Below are 23,177 nucleotides of genomic sequence, written 5' to 3'. Positions count from 1 at the left end.
AAGGATTCCTGTACAAATAAATTCTCATTTACACGATTCCTAGGGATGCCTATAAAACTAAATTCCCATTTGGACCATTCCTAGGGATGCCCATACAAACAAATTCCCGTTTGACCCATTACTAGGGATTCCTCTACAAATAAACTCCACTTTGGACCAATCCTAGGGATACCTGTACAAACAAATTCCCGTTTGACCCATTACTAGGGATTCCTGTACAAATAAAATCCCTTTTGGACCAATCCTAGGGATACCTGTACAAACAAATTCCCGTTTGACCCATTACTAGGGATTCCTCTACAAATAAACTCCCTTTTGGACCAATCCTAGGGATACCTGTACAAACAAATTCCTGTTTGACCCATTACTAGGGATTCCTGTACAAATCAACTCCCTTTTGGGCACATCCTAGGGATGCCTTTACAAAAAAGTTCCCATTTGGACCATTCCTAGGGATGCTTATACAAATAAATCCCTTTTTAAAAACTTTTCTAGGGATTCCTGTACAAATAAATTCCGTTTCGGACCGTCCCTAGGGCTGCCTGTACCGCTAACCTCTCCGTCTGGCCCGTTCTCCGGATGCCTGTGCTGGTGAACTTCCTGGCAGGGCGCTCCCCTGGCTGTCCCGGGCTCTTTCTCAGCCCGCATCCTTGAGCAGGCCCGACGCATACGGCCCCTTCGGGCTTTTCTCGAGAGATATGAGCAGCAACCGCCCATGCCGACCGCTTCGGACTGACCGACCGACCGACTAACCGACCGCTACGGCGTCCGCCGTTGCTAGACAGCGAGGCCACGCCCCCCGGCGGCACCGGGCGCTCCCATTGGCCAGGGGCGAGGCGCCAGGCCCAGAGGCCACGCCTCCCAGTGGCACCGGCCTTTCCCCGGCGGTTACCGCGACGGGAGGCCCCGCCCACTGGTGCCAGAGCCGTTAGACTCCGTCCACCTAGGGGGCGTGGCCTCGTCCTAGCCCAGCTGGTACCTCGACCTGCGTCCCCGCCCTAGAGGGGCGTGGCCTCGTCCCGGCAGCGCCCGCGGAGTTAGGCCCCGCCCACCGAGGGGCGCGGTCTCGGGGCGCGGCAGCGGGGGCGCTGGCGGCGGCCATGGCGAAGCATGCAGGGGCCTCGGCGCGGTTCCGCCGCGTGGATGTGGACGAGTACGACGAGAACAAGTTCGTGGACGAGGAGGAAGGGGGGGACGGGCAGGCGGGGCCCGATGAAGGAGAGGTCGATTCGTGCCTGCGACAATATCCTTCCGCCGGGCGCGTGGGGGAGGAAGTGCCGGGGGGGGAGGTGACAGGGGGGAAAGGGTGTGGGTGGCAGGGGGAAGGGTGAGAGGGGATTAAAGGGGTTCAAGGGGACTGAGGAAAGGGGAAGGGGGGACAAAAGAGGGGCTCGGGGTGGCAGGAGGAAGGAGCTCAGGGTGACAAAGGAGGGGATCAAGGTGACAGGGGAAATAGGGTCTGGATGACAAAGGAGGGGCTCAGGGTGACAGGGCTCAGGCTGATGGGAAGAAGGGCTCAGGGTGACGGGGGCTCAGGGTGACAGGAGGAAGGGTTTGGGGTGATGAAGGGGCTCAGGGTGATGGGAGGAAAGGGCTCGGAGTAAGCATAGAAGGAGGCTTGGGGTGACAGAGGAAGGGCTCAGGGTGACAAAGGAGGGGGCTCGAGGTGACAAAGGGCTCAGGGTGATGGGAGGAAGGGCTCAGAGTGACAGGAGAAGGGGGTTGGGGTGATGAAGGGCCTCAGGATGACAGAGGAAGGAGCTCGAGGTGACACATGAAGGGCTTGGGGTTGCAGGGAGAAAGGGGCCAGAGCCGACAGGAGGAAGGGGCTTGGGGCTGATGGGAGAAAGGGGATGAACCTTAAGGATTTTCAGTCATTCACAAGCCAGATGTGGGTATCACTGTCCAGGAACTGGATCTGTTGCTTTCCGAGTACCCCGTGTCTGGTCCTTAACCATCCGGCACAGGGAACATGATGGCTGCGCTCCAGGCTGCTCTGAAGAACCCTCCTATCAACACAAAGAACCAGGCAGTGAAGGTGAAATAATAACTCGTTCAGGGGTTACTCCTTAAAAATCCTTTCCCCTTTCTATAGCCCCTACCCCACACCAACCCTGCCAGATATGCTTTGAGGACACCAAGGAAGCTGGTTTTAGGGCATTCCCTGATTGTCAAAACATCCACGACAGCTGTCATTTTTATCTGGTTTGAAATACCATAGCTTGGATGTCATCTGCCCACATCCCATCAACTAGGTGCTCGTATGGGGTTGTGTGGTCTCCTCCCCGCGCTGGTTTTACATCCTGCGCCCTGGCTGACTCCACTAATTGCCCGTGCCTGGTCCACACCTGGTAGCAGCACGGGGATGTAGTCAGCACGGAAGGATCAAGGAACCACAGCCACGTTGGTCACCACTGACTAAGGAAACAGCCAGCACAGCCAGACCGTGAACCTACAAAAAAGGAAGAGCTGATGCTTATTCCATCCAATCACAATTAAGCTGTTAGAACCTCGGAAAGCGCAAGCCCTCCCCCTGTGCCAGAACAGAGGAGCCTGCTCTCTGCGTGTATTTCTGAATCTCCCCAGAATAAACCTTAATTGCTCTTGATTGCAGCAATGAGAGGAGGAGGAGGAGGCGGATAAGACATTGAAATCCCCAGATAGTGAGCGCCTGCGGGGGTCGGTTCTCCCTGCTTGAGGAGAATCCCCCGGGCACGTTTCTGTGCTGCTCACCAGAGGGGAATTTTTCACCTTGTCCAGCCCTTTTCTAGAGGTTTCACAGGGTTTTGAGAACAAGCTGTTTGTTACAGATTGCACTGTATAAAAGACTGAACAGTTTTGACCTCACATTAATGACTTGGTTTTGTTAGGTCTGTATTGATGTGCTTAAGAATATTCTGTGAAGGCAGTGGAATTGAAAAGGGCAGCATGACTGAATTTTAATATTTCGCTTCATTTTTCATTGATCTCATGGAACTCTCATGGTTTCACTTCCAATTCTTCATGTGAGGTCTCGCTGAGTCCAGTGGCTGTGGGATATTGCATTGAACAAGGAAACCAACACCCACAATTTCTGAGGGCTGCTGCTTGAAGTATTTGTATAATGGAATTATTCAAAAGTCCAACAAACCCAAGACCTTATTCTTTCATCCTCCCTCAGTGATGGAGGAACAGGAAGAGCTGCTTTTTGCTGATTACGTGGTTAATCTGCCACTGTAATCATGCCACACATGTTCCTGCGCCTGAAATGACATCCAGATCAACTTGCAAGTGGTTATTAATGCAAAATATTAATGCTGCCAGTTTTCAACCTGTGCACCTGGGACAAGAGTTGACTGTACTGAAAATGTGTGGCTTCCAGCAGTCGCTTCTTCCAGGCTGGCCGATCGCATTTCCATGGAATCTAATAGTTGTATCTCCTTAAACAGTACAAAGGCCTGATCTGATGACAGGGAAGTCAAATGCTTAATTCTTATAATTCTTTTGGAACTTCCAGACCTTGAGTTTCGATAGGAAAATTTAGTATTTAGCTGTAACCTCATTTAACTGTCGGAGGACTGTGAACGCAAGCAGAGAGGCAGAAAACCTAGACCAGAACAAATGTGTTAAACTCTCCTGTGCTGTTTATCATTGGGAGGACGTATCTGTTATTATAGAACCATAGAATCGCAGAATGGTTTTGGTTGGAAGGACCTTTAAGATCATCGAGTCCAACCATTGGTCAGCCCTGCTAAGCCCGCCACTAGACTGTGTCCCCAAGTACGACATCTCATTTTTAAACTCCTCGAGGGATGGTGAACTCAGCCCCCCTCCCTGTGCAGCTGGTTCCTATGCTTCACAACCCTTTAAGTAAAGAAATTCCTCCTAATATCCAACCTGAATCCCCTGGCACATCTTGAGGCCATTTCCCTTTGTCCTGTCACTGGCTACCAGGGAGAAGAAGCCAATCCCTGCTTCACTACAGCCTCCTTTTATCCCTCTCTCACAAGCTTTGTGCACAAACTGCCCTGTTCAGATAGGTTCTAGAATCGTAAAAGAGAAAAAAAAAATCTAATTCTCTTTGTTGAAGAGATAAGTAGTGTTTGGATGCACTTTATACGAAAATGAATGTCCCTCTGCCTTCCTTATTTATTGACAGGATCGCGCAGAAAGTATTGTCCTGAAAGTCCTCATCTCTTTCAAAGCCAACGACATTGAGAAGGCGGTGCAGTCGCTGGACAAGAACGGTGTTGACCTGCTGATGAAATACATCTACAAAGGCTTTGAGAGCCCCTCAGACAACAGCAGCGCTGTGCTGCTCCAGTGGCACGAGAAGGTGCGTTTGCAGGGTCTGCTCTTGCCGGGGTTGGTGGTGGTAGCAGGTTCCTGGGGCCAAGCACCTTCACCAAGCTGGTGAGAACACCTTTCTGGCTGGTAAAACTGAAATACCATGAGGAGGGTGTGGTTCCACGAGCTCACAGTGGAGTTACATTATGTGCACACTTCCCATCCCTCAGGTAAAGATTCTGCAGTTCAAATTTGATTTCATGTTAGACTGAGGCAAACAGAATTGTTCAGTCCAGTAATTCAAGCAGATGGAAGTAGAATTTCCTTCCTAGAGGGAAGCAAAATTTGCAACTTTGTTCTCCAGGCAAGTAAAAGCTTGTTAAATAACTGCCTGCAAAGCAAACGTGATCACTCTCTCTTGGCTTCCTGAGTGGGAGCGTTTCCGTTTTAATGTAAAGGGTGGGGAGATGCTCATTTGAAATACAGTCAGGAAGCCTTTCTGATCAGCAGTCATTTCAGACTGTACCTACCTTGACCCAGTGTTAATTGCCGTGTTTCTCTTCTCAGGCCTTGGCTGCTGGTGGAGTAGGCTCCATTGTCCGCGTTTTGACTGCCAGGAAGACAGTTTAAATCCAGCAGTGAGTGGTTTTCTGCCATCCACGGCATGGGAAATGCTGGTACAAAACCTGACCGACCAAATGCCGTCGCTGTCCCGCGGGCAGCGCCTGTCTCGAGCTTGCCTTCTTCCTGCTTCTTGCATACCTGACAAATAACGCATATCGTGATCTCTTTCTTTTTTTTGGTTAAATTCTGGAGAATTATGAAGGTGCAATTTTATTTCTAACAGGAATATTTGGTACTCGCGAACATTTCAGTGACACGTATAGCCACGTACACAACTTCATGTTTAGGGTGTGTAATTAGGATTACAATAAGTATTTATGTATAATTCTCACAAATTTGGACCTGACTTTCCAAGCAAATGCTGAGGGACGTAGGGGAACATCTTAATTCTTTTTGCTAGCCAAGCAGTGTCTTGATGCAAGATCTGTCTTTGCAAAGTGGGGCAGCTATTAATGCACATAACTGGACCATGTTTCCTTTGGTCAGCCTCTGAACCTACACCCCTTAATCAGACACAAAGCAAGGGCTCCCTTCCGACTTCGATTATCATTCCAGAGTATTTTCCTTAAACTCACACCTCGCGGTCTGTTCTGGTTCCTTGTGAGCAGTCAAATGCAGGGCCTGCAAGTCGGGAAAGTTGCACAACAGGACCAAGTTGTCCGTTGTGCTGTTTGGATGGTAGAATTGAAAAGGTTGATGGTCCATTTATGCTGGAGCCCAGCCCAGTGAACTCTTTATTTTGAGGAGCAAAGACCCTGAAAGGAAGAAGTAAAAGCAGCTTTCACACACCAAATCATCTTTCAGCAACTTGAAAGTGATTTGATTTTGTCAAGCACAAAATAGCTGCCTGGGGTAACCTGAGAAATGCATAATGGTGTCCGCACCAGCCTCGCAAAGCTTCCATATTTTGTTTTCTAGATGTACAGGGTCTTGAAGGGTACCAAACAGTCCACATTCCTGTCACACTGTGACACAGCGCATTAGCTAGTGGGCAAATCAGCTTCCAAAATAAAGAGGAGTACTTTAAAAAGAATTAAGAAAGCCCGGGGCATCCCAGACCACAGATCATTGTTGAAGGTTTAGGGCCAGGACTGAAACAGATGTGGTTTACATTCACCATTTTACTGCAGTTCAGCTGTGTAAAACTGTTGGGGAACTCGTGAAATCTTTGCTCTTTTTTGATATCTGCTTTTTTTTGTAATAATAATCCAGACCTGACAATAAATTGTCACTGAATATTTACTCGGTGTCTGAAATGCCTTGAAGTTAATGGTTTTCAGCAGGCTGCTACTCTAGGATGGACAACAGTAGAAAAATGAGCCCTAAAACCTCTCTCCTCTGTTGTTTTTCTTGATAAGCTTCCTTTCTAGTAGTTGTTTATACCTATCTGATGGCAATGCACGCGCAGCTTCATCCAAATCTTGAGACTATTTTGGTGAAACATTTAAACAAGGGTTGGGGTTGTTCAGCCTGGAAAAGAGAAGGCTCCGGGAAGACCTTAGAGCCGCTTTCAGTACCTGGAGGAGCTACAAGAAAGCTGGGGAGGGGCTGTTTACAAAGTGATGGGCCAAGAGGCAATGGGTATAAACTGGAGAGGGGCAGATTTAGGGTAGACAGAAGGAGGAATTTCTTCACCGTGAGAGTGGGGAGGCCCTGGCCCAGGTTGCCCAGGGAAGCTGTGGCTGCCCCATCCCTAGAGGTGTTCAAGGCCAGGTTGGATGGGCCTTGGGCAGCCTGATCCAGTGGGAGGTGTCCCTGCCCATGCCAGGGGGTGGAACTGGATGGGTTTTAAGGTCCCTTCCAACTCAAACCATTCTATGATTCTAAGAGGTGTTCCAGACCAGAACTACTAGAGATGTCCCTGCCTACACCAAAATTGTAGCCAAAGAGTGAGATCCCCATGACCGTTAATGTTCCATGTTTTCTCAAGAACAAAAGAAGCGAAAGGGTAATGGCCTAGCAGGGTGGTTGTGTGGAGCAACACTCCTGATTTCCTGGCTGGGCTTTTGTTTGTCTCTCTGCCCACCCCAGCTCCAAGAGATTACTCCATTGTGGACACGGGCAAGCAGCCTGTGTCATGTCTGGGGCAGCAGAGCCCTCTCACCATTCCTGCCAGAGCACCCTGGGCCTCAACGCAGACAGGAACTGGCATGGTTACCCCTCAGTCATCTGGTGCCCTCCCCTGCCTTCCTTCCTTTGATGCTTTTTCTTGCTAAACTTCTTAGAACACAGGCACAACACGAAATGGAAGAGATGGCCTGCCTGCAAAGACCAGAGAAAACATCCAGGCTTCAACCATACGTATGTACAGAAGCTTCATCCTCCTGGACACATGGAGTGATGGCTCTGTCCTTACAGCTCTCCCAGGGACTCTTGTTTGGCTTCTCCATTTCCTTCCATTCGTCCAAATTCGGTTAAGACACCACTCAGTGCTCACTGAGAATAATAATAAAAAGCTGTAATCCCAGAGAAGTGAAAAATATTTTCCAGAACAACTGATGTCAAAGCAGGTCAGCTACCTCTAGGTGGCATTAGATAAACAAAAGCAACAAACATAGTAACCTGGAATTTAAAAGTGTGTCCTAGCCACAGGAGAACTTTGTGAAGTCTTGTATCCAACACATGGAAAAGGAGAGTCCAAGTACAGGGAGCTTTTAGCTACCTCAAAGGAGGTATTAGTGAGGTGGGTGCTAGGCTCTTCTTCCAAGTAACAAGTGATAGGATGAAAGGAGATGGCCTGAAGTTGCACCATGGAAAGCTTAGATTGGATATCAGGAAAAATTTCTTCCCCAGAAGGGCTGTCAAGCCCTGGCAGAGGCTGCCCAGGGCAGTGGTAGAGTCCCAGTCCCTGGAGGAATTTAAAAGATGTGTAGATGTGGTGCTTAGGGACATGGCTCTGGTGAACTCAGCAGTGTGAGGTTTACAGCTGGACAGTTGAGGGGGCAGTAGTGCAGGACTGCAGGCAGGCACCTCCTCTGTTAACTGCCTGACAGCAAGAAAAAAAGTAAATTCAGTTTTAAAAGTGACAGCCTGGTGTCCTGGCAGGGACACAGTGGAAAGCACCAAGTGCTGCTGGCACAGCCAAAATCCACCGACACAGTGGTAGCGAGACCTCCGACAGCCCAGAAGATGGAGAGGAGCTTAGCATGGGAGTCAGCTCACCATGGCCAGGGCTGGTGGAGGCTGTCCTCAGCTCCTGGCTCCCTACCCCATCCCCAGCACAGCGGGCGTTTAATCCTTGGAGTAGCAAGGCAGAACAGGTTTCTAAGAGGATAAACAGAGGAAGATGAGCAGGGAAGAGAAAAACAAAAACCCTAAACAATTTCATTTTGCAAATCACATCTCCTTTCCTATTATGAGAAGGAAACCTTCAGTGAGAAGTCCTGTAAGTGCAGATCGCACCTGCCTGAAGGGGGACGGCGTTTGCAGAGCTCTGCTAGGAGGCTCAGCGCTTCTGGAGCTTGCTTCAAACCCCCCAGTGGTTCCTTCGGCTTTGGCTGGAGCATGTGGAAACAGCACCTGATCAGTCACATCCTGCTTTTGGAACAGCCATGGGAAACTGCTGTCCTCCTGCTGCCCGCAGCTCCGAGTCATCAGTCACTTGGCCCACGAGTTCCTGCAGGCTCCTGCCTCCTGCCACTGCTTAGGAATCAAGCCAAAAAACTCAGGTCCTGCGCAGGGAGAGCTCAGCCCTGCCTTCCAGGGAAGGAGCTGGATGTGTTCAGGCTCCTCCTGCCTCATAGATCTCCTCCCAAACAGTCCCCTTGGTCTTTCCTTTTACATCATGTTTCCTCTGCCTGGATCACTCTCTTTTTTGGGTCTCCTCTCCAGAAATGATGACAATGTGCGCACATTGTTGCTGTACAAACCCGAGTGCTGCACCTTGGCTGGACTTGGGGCATTTCTATGTATTTCTCACTCATCTCTTGGCGATCTGTGTCAGAGCTGGATTCCAAGAATCTCCCTCCGGGGATGTCACCATCTCTGTTACTCACTTCCTCTGGGAAGAAGATACAAGTCCGCCTACTAAATCAGCTTAGGAAGAGAAAGGGGAACAAGAGACTCGCTAGATGTTTAGGACAGCTTTGAAATCATTTGATGTTAAATTAGAAATAAGCCAAAGGGCAGCTGCTCTGAGCGTTTGCTGTACTTCCATCTTTCAGATCCCGTCTTTTTGTCAAACACAAGGAAAAAAACCTTGCCGCAGGTGATCTCACATCCTCCCCTTGTACCTGTTTTGGGATCAACTTGACCCTACCAGTTCAGAAAATTAAATAGGCAGAAGATTATCCCTACCATAAGGTGAGCCATTTCCTGCAAGATGCAGTCTCCTGTTTCTCAAAGGAATGAGAAAAGGCATTTTGGGTGTTTTTCCACACTCGCCGTGTGGTTGTTCTTATTCCTCTTCTTCAGCATCTCTTTGGTTGGTTGCATTTCCAACTTTTCACTGTGAGCACAGTGAAAATTTGGAATAATCTCCTCAGGGAACTGGTGGGTCCCTCTGCACTGGACACTTTTAAGGCTCAGCTTGACAGGGTGCTGGGCCACATCATTTAAAGTATAGATCACCTAAACAGGTTGGACCAGATGATCCTTGGGGTCCCTTCCAACCTGATAGTCGATGATTCCTGGAGACTGAAGACTCCCCGTGCTCCTCTAGGAAGCCCACAGGAGCACACTTGCACCTAGAGGACCAAAGAGCCCCAGGCTCAGGGATGTGCTTGGTCCTGCTTTTGATTAAAAAGCAAATCCTTGCTCTTCAGTGGTTCAGGTTTCCTCCTGAGCAGAAGTCAGACAAAAGTCTCCTCTGCAATCCCCCTCCCGTTGTTGGCTTTATGTTATTTGCCAGGGAAGTCTGAGTAATGGCATGAGGGCCGACTCTTGGTGACAGAGTTTAAGCTCTTACAACACACGCATCGCTGGTAGATGTGGCAAAGGCAATGTACTTCAAAAATTACTTAGAAACCACGTGTGGAGCACGCAGCTCCCAACCTTCTGACCCAGCAGGTCAGACCCCTGCGTCACTGCGTGCTCAGCGTCCTCCCAGCAGCGCGCCAGAGCCTGGCTACTCTCCGTTGGCCACAGAACCCCTCGACAGGAGTGACGTTGGGCTGAGCATGAGTTACCGCTGCTGCCGGGGCTCGGGGCAGCACAGCCATTGCCCCCCAAAGCCCCATCCTTGGGCGCATCCACCTATCCTTGCTGGGGCAACATGGAGAGGGTGGGGAGGGCCAAAGGTGTCCCAGGCTGTGCCTTGGGCTGTTCTCTGCCTTCTCACCTGGCCGGGCAAGGAGGCTAAGCCCCAGCCCGTACCTGCCAGGAGATGCCTGCAGAAACGATCTAGCAGCTACCTGCGTTGAAGACCACACTTTGGTGAGGCATAAGGGGCTTGCCTTGTGGCTTTGCAACCCTAAATTCGATCTGATCAGCCACCCAGCTGCCAAAATCCAGGGCTTCTTATGAAAAACCCAGAGACACGAAACCCAGCGAGGCGAGGAGCAGACCCCGTGGCAGCTCAGTGGGGAAACCCGCTGCTGCAGAGCGGCCTCTGACCCACTTCCCCATCCCCAGGACCGTGTTTCACTGACACCAGTGAGGCCACTTCCGGGCAGGTTTGCGACACGGGCAGCAGAAAAGGCAGAAATACAGGCAGAAGGGAGCTAGAGAGAGGCCAAGCGGCATCGGGAGGAAGGACGAGGAGCGGAGCGAGAGCCACAACGCAGCTGGGGACCCTGCATCCTCTTCCCCTAGCACCATGTCCCTGGTGGAGACGATCCGGCTGTGGCAAGAAGGGGTGTGCGCGGCAGACAACAAGGAGTGGGGGGCAGCCCTAGATGCCTTCACAGCCGTCCAGAACCCCCCCGCGAAAATCTGCTTTAACGTTGGCTGCATCCACCTCGTTCTGGGGAAGCTGGCTGAGGCGGAGGAGGTAAAGTACAGCCCTCATGGTCCCTGCTCCTGCTCGCAGGTGCCAGAGAATGGTGAGGAAGGGCAGAATTAAGGGCCAGGGTCTAAGAGGTGGATTCGAAGCGTTTTAAAGCTGGGATGAAGGCAACACCTCTGGGCTGTTTCTGCTGAACCTGTTTTCCCCGTGAATCAGAGGCGAAGCAGCAGAAGAGGTGCACGCCTCACTGCTCACCCTACCTTGCAGAGGTGACTGCGGGAGTGGCAAAGCTGCCAATTGATGGCAGATGGTTCTGGCTCAAAAATAATAGGAGCCTCGGACAGCAAGACAGGCCTAACAGCTCTACACATTCAGGTATTAAAAAAATCTCTCATTTTACCCCTCTTTGTCTCATACCTTCTTCCATGCAGGCATTCACCCGGAGCATCGGCTGCGACAAGCACCTGGCAGTGGCTTATTTCCAGCGAGGAAATGTGTTTTACCGGAGGCAGAAGTGAGTGGAAGGGTTTAAAGTTTCATTTTTGCCTCTCGTAGAGATGCCAGCCTCCGGCTGAGAATGGCCCCAGGCAGGTTGGGACCCCAGAGGCCAAACTCCAAGCTCTTGAGGTAAAACAGGCTCTTGCTCATCGGCAGCACAGTCTAGGGATTCACATCAGCCACGGAGCACCTCTCTTCCCTCTAGGGTGTCTGAAAACACTTCAAGGAGACAGGGCATAACCAATTAAACTCACACAAGTTTAAGTAAAGACTTAGAGGCAGGCAGATTGCCACCACAAGGTGGTGACACCCTTGTCCTGTGCTCCACAGCCATGAAAAGGCCCTTGAGGACTTCAAAGAGGCACTGGCCCAGCTGCGAGGCAACCAGCTCATCGACTACAAGATCCTGGGGCTGCGGTACAGGCTCTTTGCTTGCGAGGTGAGAAAGACCTGACCGACAGTTTCGAACCAAAAGGGCTGTTCTCCATCTCAAAAAATCTAAGGAGACGACAGCCAAGCTCTCCTCATGCCTTGCAAAAAGCAAGCAGGCTGGTGCTGTGCTTTGTGCAGTGCCAGCATCCTGCTGTCCTCTCCCTCACCACCCTCCCGGCAAAGGTCCAGCTGCTCTAAGAGTTCATTCCCTTGCCCCATCCCTCTGCAGATACTCTACAACATCGCACTGGTGTACGCCACAGCAGAGGACTGGAAGAAAGCTGAGGAGCACCTGACACTGGCCATGAGTATGAAGAGCGAGCCCCAGCACAACAAGATCGACAGGGCAATGGAAGCCATCCTGGTGAGGAGAAGCCGGTCTCGCAGCTGCCGTGTTCACTCACAGCAGTCCCACGGGGAGAAGGGAGAGAGATCCTGGTGACAAAGAAACCACCTTTCAGCTATGCCTTTAGCAGAGCAGGAGAAAACCACAGCGGGCTGAGCAAAATGTGGATGTCGACAAAATGGGAGCAGATAGGAAAAGCTTTGGGTCACTGGGGGGCCAGGGATGGGAAGACCGAGTTAAACGGTCAGTCTGGGGTTGGGCTGTTCAAGGATGTTTTGACTTTATGGAGTGAGTCTTTTACCCCAGATTTAGACAGAAGGGGACGTTAAGCAGTCCCTGCTCTCACCTCTGAAGCGCGCTAACTTCTCTGTACTACAGAAGCAGAAGCTCTGTGAGCTGGTGGCTGTTCCTGCAGGTAAGCTGTTCAGACCAAATGAAAAGCAAGTGGCCCAGTTGGAGAAGAAGGACTACCTGGGAAAAGCTACGGTAAGAAAGAAATGTCATATTTACTCAGGCCAAGCCTGATGGTTGAAGAGAGCTGCTGACCACCCCCTCACCACCCCTCGGAGCTGCTCTCTGCTGCCTGATGGGCAGCCAGATACAGAGCTGGTCCATCCCTAGGGGATCCTGCTGGGCACAAAGGGAAGGGTGGCATGGAGGGGTCTTGTTGGGAACAAGGAGTCTGTGGGAAGAGAGGAGCTAAAAGTTGGTTTCTGCAGAGTGTGGCCTGGTTTCAGTTTCAATCTCTAGCGAGAGATGAGGGACAGTCGGTCAGCAATGAGCTGGAAAGGCCCCACCAAAGCTTCAACTCAGGCCAAGAGATTTTGGCTTGAGCATCTTGGCTTGAGTTGAAGCTTTAGGGCAGGAGCACATCCCAGACAAGGACAGGCTGAGAGTTAGACTTGTTAAGCCTGGAGAAGAGAAGGCTCTCAGGAAACCTTAGAGCGACCTTCCAGTACCTGAAGGGGCTACAAGAAAGCTGGGGAGGGACTGTTTACAAATGCTGGGAGCGGTAGCACAAGGGGCAATGGGTATAAGCTGGAGAGGGGCAGATTTAGGGTAGACAGAAGGAGGAATTTCTTCACCGTGAGAGTGGGGAGGCCCTGGCCCAGGTTGCCCAGGGAAGCTGTGGCTGCCCCATCCCTGGAGGTGTTCAAGGCCAGGTTGGATGGGGCTTGGAGCCTCTGATCCAGTGGGAGGTGTCCCTGCCCATGGCAGAGGGGGTGGAACTGGATGGGCTTTAAGGTCCCTTCTGACCCAAACTATTCTATGATTTTCATGGAGAGGAAAAGAAGCTATTTAAAATCTGACATCCACAGATGTCCTCCAGCTCTTGCCCCACTCCAGCTGAAAGGGGCTTTTCAGCTCGCAAAAGTGAGCAAACTTCCCTCCCATGAGTCTGGAAAACCCAAGTGCTAGGATGCCACCCTGGGGCTCGGGTCCTGGGAGGCAGGTGCTCCTCCAGAAAGTGACCCAGTGTCTGTGCAAGGGCAAGCGGTTGACCGAGAGCCAAGCCACTCCTCAAGTGTCATAGGAGCCCCAAAAACTTGCACACAAGCACTTGTGAACTTTCTAAATGAAAAGGAGCTAAGGGCTTGAGTTGGACTCCGTCTCCCTCCAACATCTGTGATTAAAATACAAAGGGAAACATTTCAGTTATAGAGATTCAACTGCAATAGTGGCGAGGCTATGAACAGAGACCTTGCCACAGTGGCGAGGTGAGTTTTGGTGCCAGAAGCACTCAGCCAAAGGTGTTTAGCCTAAAATCACAGCCCCTCATGAACTTGAAGCATCCTGAGGAAGTTAGCTTGGCCAACAGCAAAGGAAGAGCGTGGACCTCAGAGGTCTATGAGCACCAAGTCACTGCCTGTCTGTCTTTGGCCTTAGGTGGTGGCATCTGTGGTGCACAAGGACAATTTTTCAGGATTTGCTCCACTCCAGCCCCAGGTAAGGCACCACTGAGGAACAGTGTCCTTGGCAAAAGCTCAGGAGGAGGTGGGGATGGCTCTGGCTTACAGTGGGGAGCGAACAGCAGCATCACCACCCTGAACTTTCTGCTACTGCGATGGGAGGAGGCGGACACTACACCCACATCTCAGCTGCTCTCGCCATCATCAGGAAGCACAGCCCAAACCCACCCACGTTTGGGGCTGAGGTTAAGCCAGTTCCTTAAAAAAGGAAGCGTTGGTGTGGTGGCACATCCTCTGGCCCCACCACTGCAGCGGGGCAACGGCTTTCGTCAGGGAGCGCTCTCAGATCCTCTCTGTAAGATCCACTGGACTCACGCCTCCGCTCAAGCCATCAGAGAAGGAAGAGCATTGTTGCTCTCCTTCATCCTCCACCAGTTCCCGAGGCTTTTCACGATTTCCCTGCTGTCTTCCCGATAACGTAGCAGCATCTTACCATCTATAAAGGTGCCCAAGAGTTTTTACAAAACGTTTTTGAGAGGATACAGGGAAGCAGAGCTGCTGCAGCTTAGAGCACCGCTCTGCAAGATAAAATACAACTCTGTCCAATGCAGCCAAGTGCTGACACCTCACTGCAGGAGTCAGGACTATTTCATGTAACCTCTTCAGAGGGTTGATAAATCTACCAAACCTTCATTATTTAGGAAGGAGAGAGAGCATAAAGCACAATGATGACAGGTGGGGGTTTGACAAGGACAATAATGGGAAGGTGTAAGGAAGCACAACTTGCTGCTTGAAACAGCTGAGCTCAAATCCATGGGCTCAACCATGCCAGCTTAAACCAAAATCACAAGGGAAAAGGGTTTTGTGCTTCTCAAAGACAACTGCAGGTGGAAGAAGCTGGAAACGTCTCGTTTGAAGCAGCAAAGCTAGAGACATTCCTGATGGCACATTCACTTTACACAGAGTGGCAGAGAGCCGAGAACCTACTGCAGGCAGCTGCAAAAAACTCCCTTTAGGTTCAAATCATCTGACTTGACACCAGCCCAGGGAGGAAGGAACCGCACAGGGGTGATGGCAGGCATGGTAGAAGGCTGCAGGACATCACTGCAAAGCCACCAAAATCCTCTAGATAACCAATATCTTTCTTTTTGTCTTCTCACTGTCAGGCCTCTGGTCCTCCACCCAGGCCCAAGATCCCAGAAATCCTCAGGTAAGGACGGACAATGCTCCTCACCTGTGTGGCCAGGTCCCACCCCATCCTGCAGCACTGCAGCTGAGCATCCAGCCAGCACCCAAAACTCAGGGCAGGCAGGGAAAGGAGCACAGAAACAGGGAGGCAGAGGTCTGGGTTCCACCTAAAAGTAAAACGATGTTGCCCAACTTCCTGACCTGCTGCTTCCTGGCTGCTGCTCCTGCACTCAGGGCCCTCGAGGGGCAACCACACCGCGTCCTGTTCGAGTTCATCCCGGAGACCCCAGAGGAGCTGCAGGTCCTGCCAGGAAACATTGTCTTTGTCCTGAAGAAAGAGAAGGACAACTGGGCTACGGTGATGTTCAACGGAAAGGTACCAGGGGGTGCTTTGCAGGAGGGGTCAGGCGACAGCGGGATGGACACTGTGAGGTTCTGCACAGGACTTGGAAAGCAAAGCCGTGCAACTAAATGAGTTTCTGACTGAAGTCCCTTATGCCCATCCTGGCTTGGGCCACAGGGTTCGGTGAAACCTACCCAACCCGTAGCATCTAACTTCTGAGTCTCAGAGATTTGCCTGGACTCAGGGCAGGGCAAGGACAAGCATCCTCTAGCAGTGGGTTGCCTCCTTGCCAAGGAATCCCCACTCGTCTCCTTCCACCACAGAAAGGAATCGTCCCCTGCAACTTTCTCGAGCCTGTGGAGCTCCAGAACAAGCTGCACATCCAGGTGAGCACGCCCAGGATGAGATGGTGTCCTGGGGAGGGCAGATAGCCACACATTCACCCACCAACTATTCTGGGTCTTCCAGCAGGACCCATACCCACAAATCCCTCCCCTTCATTATGCTGGGGTTGGTTCTTCTGGATCATGGTCACCTTAACATTGGCACAGAGACCCACAAAACCCAGGCAAAGGCTGTGCCGATGGCTCCCCGGGTGGTGGTGGGTAACGCTGGGGAGATGAAGGGGTAGCAAAGCTCCCTTCCCCAGTTCAAGACCCCAGACAGCCCTTGGGAAAACAGCTGGTTGGTGGGGAGGCTCTGCGAGGCAGCAGCACCCCAGCTCCTGTAGGATTGCAGAACTAACTTCTTCCCACCTGGCACAGGAAGAAATCCCTCTCGAAGCAGAGATCCCAGAGCCACCCAGCTCCACCGCTCCGGAAAAGCCCCGGCGGCCAGCACCAGGTCAGCGAGGGGAGAAGAAGGCATGGGGGTGCTTCAGGGGCAGAACCTTGGCAGCAGCTTTGAGACGGTCTCCTCACTGCTGTGTCCTCACACTTTGAGACCAGCGCTGGGGTTCAGCTCCATCTCATTTCTGACCCATTTGCAGTCAAGGACAGACAGGTGGTAAAGCAGGAGGCAGAGATGGCAACTGCACTGCTGAGGAAGGAGTAAAATAGAGCACATGGCTCCCTGAGGAAAGAAAATCCCTCTGTGCTCTTAATTACCACAGCGACTAATAAGAAAAAGGGCCTGGGGCCAGGAATGGGTCAAGTGACCCAGCTTGTCCAAGTCTTGGAATAGAAGGTTCTTCATAGGCTTCTCAGAGCGGGGCACCTGCTATAGAGTTGCACCAGGGGAGGTTTAGTTTAGACATCAGGAAAAATTTCTTCCCTGAAAGGGTTCACAGGCACTGGAACAGCTGCCCAGGGGGGTGGTGGAGTCCCCATCCTGGAGGGGTTTAAAAGATGGGTAGATGAGGTGCTCAGGGATGTGGTTTACTAGCGGACAGGTATGGTTGGACTCAATGATCTCAAAGGTCTTTTCCAACCAAGCAGTTCTACGATCCTACAGTTCTATCGCTTTAGTGCTACTGGGCTAAGTTTGGGGTTGCCCTGGGAAGGGGATTCCTGGCTGATGCTACCCGGTGTCCCAGGGCCACCACACTGCCCCCAGAGCGAAGCTGAGAAGCCGTAACAGGGTGCTACTGTGGGAGAGCTCAGGTGCACGGTCCAAAATGTGGTTTAAAGGTAGGGAATGCAAGCTGAAAGCAAGAGCTGGGAGGCAGCATTGCAAGGTGCCCTCTCTAGAAAACATAGTTTGGGTTGGAAAGGGACCTTAAAGCCTATCCAGTTCCAACCCCCTGTTATGAGCAGGGACACCTCCCACCGGATCAGGCTGCCCAAGGCCCATCCAACCGGGCCTTGAACACCTCTAGGGATGGGGCAGCCACAGCTTCCCTGGGCAACCAGGGCCAGGGCCTCACCACTCTCATCATGAAGAAATTCTTCCTTATATGCGGTGCCTGTAGGTAGGAGCTGGTGGCTGAGCTGCGAACTCCACACCAGCTGCAAGAAAAGAACATTTATAGTAGAAAATAGCACCATGCAGACCCCATACTGCACTTGTGTTGACCTGCTGTGGTTTATTCTGGCTGTCAATGCCCACCCTGCCAAAAAAACAGGGATATGTGGACAAGAATTGCCAAGCCCTCTGCCCTGAGGTGGGCCTGAGCCAGGTGATGGTGGGGAAAGGTGGATCAAAAGGCAACTAAGGACCAGGCTTGTGTCCAAGGAGAGCAGCCTCATAGGCAGCCCCATGGTAAAGCTGACAGAGAAGATGGGTGGCTCGCAGGAGCCAAGGGGAAACATCTCGGGGACCCAGCAACCTCTTTATAGAATCATAGAATCACCAGGTTGGAAGAGACCCACCAGATCATTAAGTCCAACCATTCCTATCAATCACTAAACCATGTCCCTCAGTGCCTCATCCACCCATCCCTTAAACACCTCCAGGGAAGGTGACTCAACCACCTCCCTGGGCAGCCTGTTCCAGTGCCCAATGACCCATTCTGTGAAAAATTTTTTCCTGATGTTCAGCCTAAACCTCCCCTGGCGGAGCTAGAGGCCATTCCGTCTCGTCCTGTCCCCTGTCACCTGGGAGAAGAGGCCAGCACTCTCCTCTCCACAACCTCCTTTCAGGTGGTTGTAGAGAGCAATGAGGTCTCCCCTCAGCCTCCTCTTCTCCAGGCTAAACACCCTCAGCTCTCTCAGCTGTTCCTCATCAGGCCTGTTCTCCAGCCCCTTCACCAGCTTCATTGCTCTTCTCTGGACTCTCTCCAGAACCTCAACATCCTTCTTGTGGTTATTATGTTATAACATCTTTATAGCACTAAAAGCCATCACAGATGCAGCAGTGGGACTGCGTTCAAGAGTGTAACTCTGTCTCTTCCCATAACAAGCACAGTCACGTCAAAGCACTGACCAAACGCAGAGCAGATCCTTGTGAAGGGACTTAATAAGCCTGTATCTAATCACCCTACCTGGAGGTCTGAATTTAGCTTTACAAACTCATTGAAGGACAAGGATCGACTGGTTTTCAGCATGGACCTAGGGAGATCAGAAGAGCAGACACCGAAAACCACAGCTTTGAAATCCACCAAGGAAAGACATCCCACCCCTAAAGGTCCTGTCCCTGTAGGAGGGAAGGCAGAGCCCAAACCTCTGCTTAGAGGTCGTATCTAAATCTTACAGATCAATCTCATTGCAGCTGTTGCTGCATCCCTTCCAGGGCCCACCACTGGCTCCAGGGCTGGTTGCTGTTGCTGCAGATCATGATGAGTGCTAAGAAGGCTGCAGAAGACCTGAATGCATATTTAGGTGAGGAGCAGCAACGCTTACTGCACCCCGCTTGCTAAGCCATCTCTCTTTTTCTCCACAGACTATGCTCCTGCTACTGTGACGCAACCAAGAGAAGCGGCTGAGGTAACATCTCACGAACACAGATGCTGAGGTCCAGGTTACAAGCCCATGTTTATCAGACATTGGAAGGTGCTGGCATGTCCAGCAAGCACTACAGCCCTGAAAGCATTTCAGGTTTTCACCATTAAGGAGCTTCTCCTAAGCATAAGGATGGGTCATCAGGACCCAAATGAGGGACTAGGGCTGCTTTTTAGGAGGTATCCTACAAGTCTGGCCCCCACCAGACCCGTGGCTGTCAGCAAAGCCTTTGTACAACTCACATGGGACTTGAAGGAAGGAACAGGAGAGCTCTTAGCTGCACCACACATGCTCTTGGCCAGGGTCAGCTCACCAGAAGGTCACACTGGGGAAAGAGATGGGAGAACACAATATTCCAACGCAAAAAAGAAAAGAATGAGGGGGTTTGGGAGTGGACATAACTCAATGTGGCTTCTGGAAAGCCACAATTTGGTTGCTAAGTGCCTAACCTGTTACTGCATTCTCTCCTGGGATGAGCCCAGGGCTGCCAACCAGCCCCATGTCAGACATGGGTGGCACAGCTGCTGCCCTGCCCCGAGGGAAGCACCAAAGGCAGCACATGGTGGCAGAGATGTCTCTCCCTGACCAGCAACCAACATAGATTTGACTTAGGCGACTGCACTTTCCCCATCCCGGTCCTTCTCCTTGACCTCACCAAGTTACACAAGCTCATTTACCGCCCGCAGGAGACCAAAGCAGCCATCTCCAACCCCCACATCCTCAAGGTGCACTACAAATACACAGTTGCACTGCCAGTCAAGCCAGACCTGTCCTATCAGGAGCTCCTGGACCTGGTCTGCAAGAAACTGGAGCTCCAGCCTGAGCACACACAGCTGAGGTGAGGTGTGGCTGGCTGCAGCTGGCAAGAGCCGAGTGTTCAGGGCTCCCACCTTCACCCTGTGTCCTCCACGCACCCAGGTACAAACCTGCAGAGACCCAAGCGCTGGTGACTCTGAGCACAGAGGACCTGCAGGCAGCTTGGAGCCAGAGCAAGGACAACTCTCTGACAGTCTGGTGCGACATCACGGAGGTCAGTGACAGCGAGCGGTGGTGGCCTCTTCAGGGCAGGGAACATAAGCAGATGCTGCCTTTGCTTTCCTTGCCGAGAGTGCAGGATTTGGGCTTTCAAAGCAAGGCTTGAAAGGCAGAGGAGCAAAACGGAGAGGAGCATCAGAGCTTGTCCCTCTTATCCTGGTACAAAGAAAAAGGAGAAGCCAAAAGGTGTCTTTACCAGCTTATTTCCTACCCTAGGGAGAGGGGATTTTACTGGAGAGCAAACCAGAGGAGTCACCACAGGAGGCAACGTCGGAGGAGACAGGAGCAACCCAAGTTGTAGCACAGTACAGTTATGAAGCCACCCAACCTGAAGACCTGGAGTTTCAGGCAGGAGATGTGATACTGGTTTTATCCAAAGGTAATCCCTACTCCTTCTGTGGCAGGGGAAGGGAGGGACCTCCCAGCTCTGGTGAGAACACGGGCCTGACCCCGAGATGCCAAGCACCCACAGCTCAGTTCAGTGAAAGTCATGGGTTCCCAGCATTTGCCAGTCAGGCCAAGAGCTCTTGGGTATTTGGTGAGATACTGGACACGAGTTCCTCAGAGGACCCTATAAGCTTCACTAGGGACTTTGATCTTGTTCCCTCAATTCTCCTGTCCTCCAAAGCAAACTGCTTCCTGCTGGGGACTTGCAGAGCAACGGCCTGGCGCAGGCAGCCAACTGCTCCTGTTTGCTACCTTTGGATGGAAAAGGAGCTGCTTGCGTTTCTGCCACAGGGCAGCCTGAGAAAGTCTTTGCTGAAAGCAAATGCTTAGTAAGAGAGGTTAGAAAAGCAGCTTGCAGAAACTGCATGAGCACGAGGTGGTAGCCAGAGGAAAGGACAACCCAAGGAAGAGCCGACACTGAGCTTCCAATTTCCAGACTCATGGAGCAAATTCGCTCCAGACCCATGGAGGACAAAAAGAAAAAGAAAAGCCCAACGTATGGAGGCATTTCCAGCCCCTGCTTTGCACATTCCTGGCTCCTCACAGTTTTGGCTTACCTGGCAACCCTCTGGAGCCACACAACACACAGGACCCACCATCTGCAAGCCCGTTTTCCTCAAGTGCTTTGTCCCACCACAACTGCCTTGCGTGTGGTAGTAAGGAAAGAGCTCCTCCAGCTCTGCCTTGGGTTGACCCCCGACTCTCAGCATTACACACACCTCCCTCCAGCACGTTTCCATCACACCCTAACTTCTGCCACCCCTTTCCCCAAACCGTGTGAAGATGGGAGCGTTTCACTCCAGCTCTGATTAAGATTTCTGATCACAGTTCACTTTTTCAAGGCAATGCCTCATTGTGGCTGCCACCCTGCCCTGGGAGAGCACTCGAACTCCCATGCTCTTCACCTGGGACCTTTCTCTGGCTGCTTTCCTTCTTAAGGGTGCAATCTCCCATTAGCCTCAGTCCTCTTCTCTTTAGTGCTTCTATGAGAATTGAAGCTTAAATACAGACTAGATCTCCACAACACCTAGGACACAGGTTTCAGCTGGAGCCTTCCAAGCCTCGGCAGAACGCACAGGATGAAGGACAAGACAATACTTGGCTCTGCCACTAAATTGTACTGGCTAGCAGGCTGCAGCAGCAACCCCCCAAAGCGATAATAGCCCCTCCCTCCACTGCTGTACAGGTGAGGTTTTGCACCACACAACACCAACAACTCCCCTAACCCCAAAACACTCCTCCCTCCTTTGCTGCTGAGCTAAGTATTTCCCATTAAAAAGTAGTTTCTCACATCTCTTCAGTCCCCACAGCAAGTTTTCAGAGCTCCTAAGCTTTACTCAACCCAGGATAGCAGAGAGGCTTTGGGGTTTTGTTTTGGGGCTTTCTTTCGATATGAACATGGCAGAGCAGGTGAAAGTATGCTTTAGTTTGCCCCTTGAGGAGGACAGTCTGTCTCAAATCATTTCCTTGCTCTGCTCACTCACTTTGTTTCCACTGTCTTCTATTCAAGGCAGTTTCTACTGCCTCGCTCTCTACTGTGATCTCCTTTTCTTACCTTCTTTTGGCAGTGCATTCTTGCCTACAGCTTTGCTCTCGACCTCATTCCTCCTCAGCCCTTTTCCTCCACTTTTCCTCTCTCTACCAGGCTTTAGCACAGCTAAAAGTTTTAGCAGCAGAAAACATGAAAATGGTGTTCTCAGGCCTGTCTGTAGCACATAGAGGTTGTTGCGCTGCTGCTGTACATCCCTAGGGTGACAAAAACGGTGTCAATTTTACCTTCCAGTGAATGAAGACTGGTTAGAAGGTCAGTGCAATGGAAAGATTGGCATATTCCCATCTGCTTTTGTGCAAAAATCTGACACTAAAGGCCCAGAGATGTGATTTCAGAAGAGCTTAAGGAGTCACAGAAAGAAATTAAGAATTCAACTGTTGCAATTAAGAAGTTACCGTATTAATCACTGCATCTGAAAACAGACTTTATTGCTACTTGTATTAAAAGCTTTATTTTTTCCCTACCTTTTGCATTGATCACAACCCCCTGTGCCTACCACAAGCCCTGCTCTGCCCCACCCACCCTCACTTCACCAAAGCTTTGAGACACACAAGCCAGCAGCTGGGAAACCCCACGGGAGCACGGCACCACTCACATTTACAGCCCTGCCAGCAGGTCCAGAAGCAGAACTGGCGTTCAGGAAACTGCAGACTAAAAGCTGAACTTTGGACACCGGGTGCTTCCTTAAAACATTACTGCCAACGCCAAGAGCTTAAGAGACACCACACCCTCCTCCGATTGACAATTCGCTTCAAAACCAGCGACTTCAAATCCCTCCAACAACAAAACCAAACAATCTTTTTCCCCTTTGGGGGCCACATCTCTGGGTTTTTCTCAGCAGGTACAGTGACTTAAAAAGAGACTGCATGGAAGCTCAGCAGGTCATACAGTAGCAAAGTCATTCCTTACATAAAAGCCTGCACAACTCCAGCCGCCTTCCCAACAGGATCCAAGGTTTGCCCCTCTCAGCCCTCGGCAGCGAGTTCAGTTTCACCTTCCCTGGCTGCCAACAGTTGGTACTCCTGGCATTTCAGAAGTACCTACACTGCCCCATCCTCAAACCAGATGAGCTGCACACGCAGCCAGCTGCCTACAGCACCGGGAGTGCTTTGCTCAGGAGATGCTAAGGGTTTCCCTGCTTTGGATCCTATCGTGCCCACGCTCTCCCAGTACCCTAAATGTCATTTTTATTTTTAAAGGAACATATTCAGAGGAGTTGTTTGGATGCAATAACACCTGTCATTTAAAACCAGAGCGTCTCCGTAGTTTTCTTTG

The 23,177-nt window shown here is 51.3% G+C and overlaps 2 protein-coding genes across 3 annotated transcripts; both read left to right on the top strand.

Annotated features, from left to right (window-relative positions):
• The first annotated feature begins 1,067 nt into the window (after positions 1–1,067).
• On the top strand, positions 1,068–6,132 carry ARPC5 (actin related protein 2/3 complex subunit 5). Its single transcript, XM_069862248.1, has 4 exons — positions 1,068–1,244; positions 1,967–2,038; positions 4,139–4,315; positions 4,834–6,132. The coding sequence occupies exons 1-4, from the start codon at positions 1,101–1,103 to the stop codon at positions 4,894–4,896; spliced, it is 456 nt and encodes a 151-aa protein (XP_069718349.1). The 5' UTR covers positions 1,068–1,100; the 3' UTR covers positions 4,897–6,132.
• Positions 6,133–10,508: 4,376 nt separating this feature from the next.
• On the top strand, positions 10,509–23,152 carry NCF2 (neutrophil cytosolic factor 2). 2 transcript variants are annotated; one of them, XM_069862329.1, is made up of 15 exons: positions 10,536–10,819; positions 11,206–11,288; positions 11,603–11,711; positions 11,934–12,068; positions 12,429–12,536; positions 13,938–13,997; positions 15,127–15,170; positions 15,383–15,524; positions 15,815–15,877; positions 16,256–16,334; positions 18,810–18,853; positions 19,555–19,706; positions 19,787–19,898; positions 20,120–20,282; positions 22,134–23,152. In XM_069862329.1, exons 1-15 carry the CDS (start codon positions 10,646–10,648, stop codon positions 22,229–22,231), a joined length of 1,566 nt encoding a protein of 521 aa, XP_069718430.1. In that variant the 5' UTR covers positions 10,536–10,645; the 3' UTR covers positions 22,232–23,152. The 2 variants fall into 2 exon arrangements, with proteins under 2 accessions (XP_069718431.1, XP_069718430.1); XM_069862330.1 differs by lacking the exon at positions 20,120–20,282 and having other exon boundaries at positions 10,509–10,819; positions 22,134–22,222.
• The last annotated feature ends 25 nt before the right edge of the window (positions 23,153–23,177 follow it).

Source organism: Phaenicophaeus curvirostris, chromosome 8, assembly GCF_032191515.1.
Source record: "Phaenicophaeus curvirostris isolate KB17595 chromosome 8, BPBGC_Pcur_1.0, whole genome shotgun sequence".
In the NCBI taxonomy this organism is placed as follows: Eukaryota; Metazoa; Chordata; class Aves; order Cuculiformes; family Cuculidae; genus Phaenicophaeus; species Phaenicophaeus curvirostris.
This window is presented reverse-complemented; position numbering and strand designations above follow the sequence as displayed.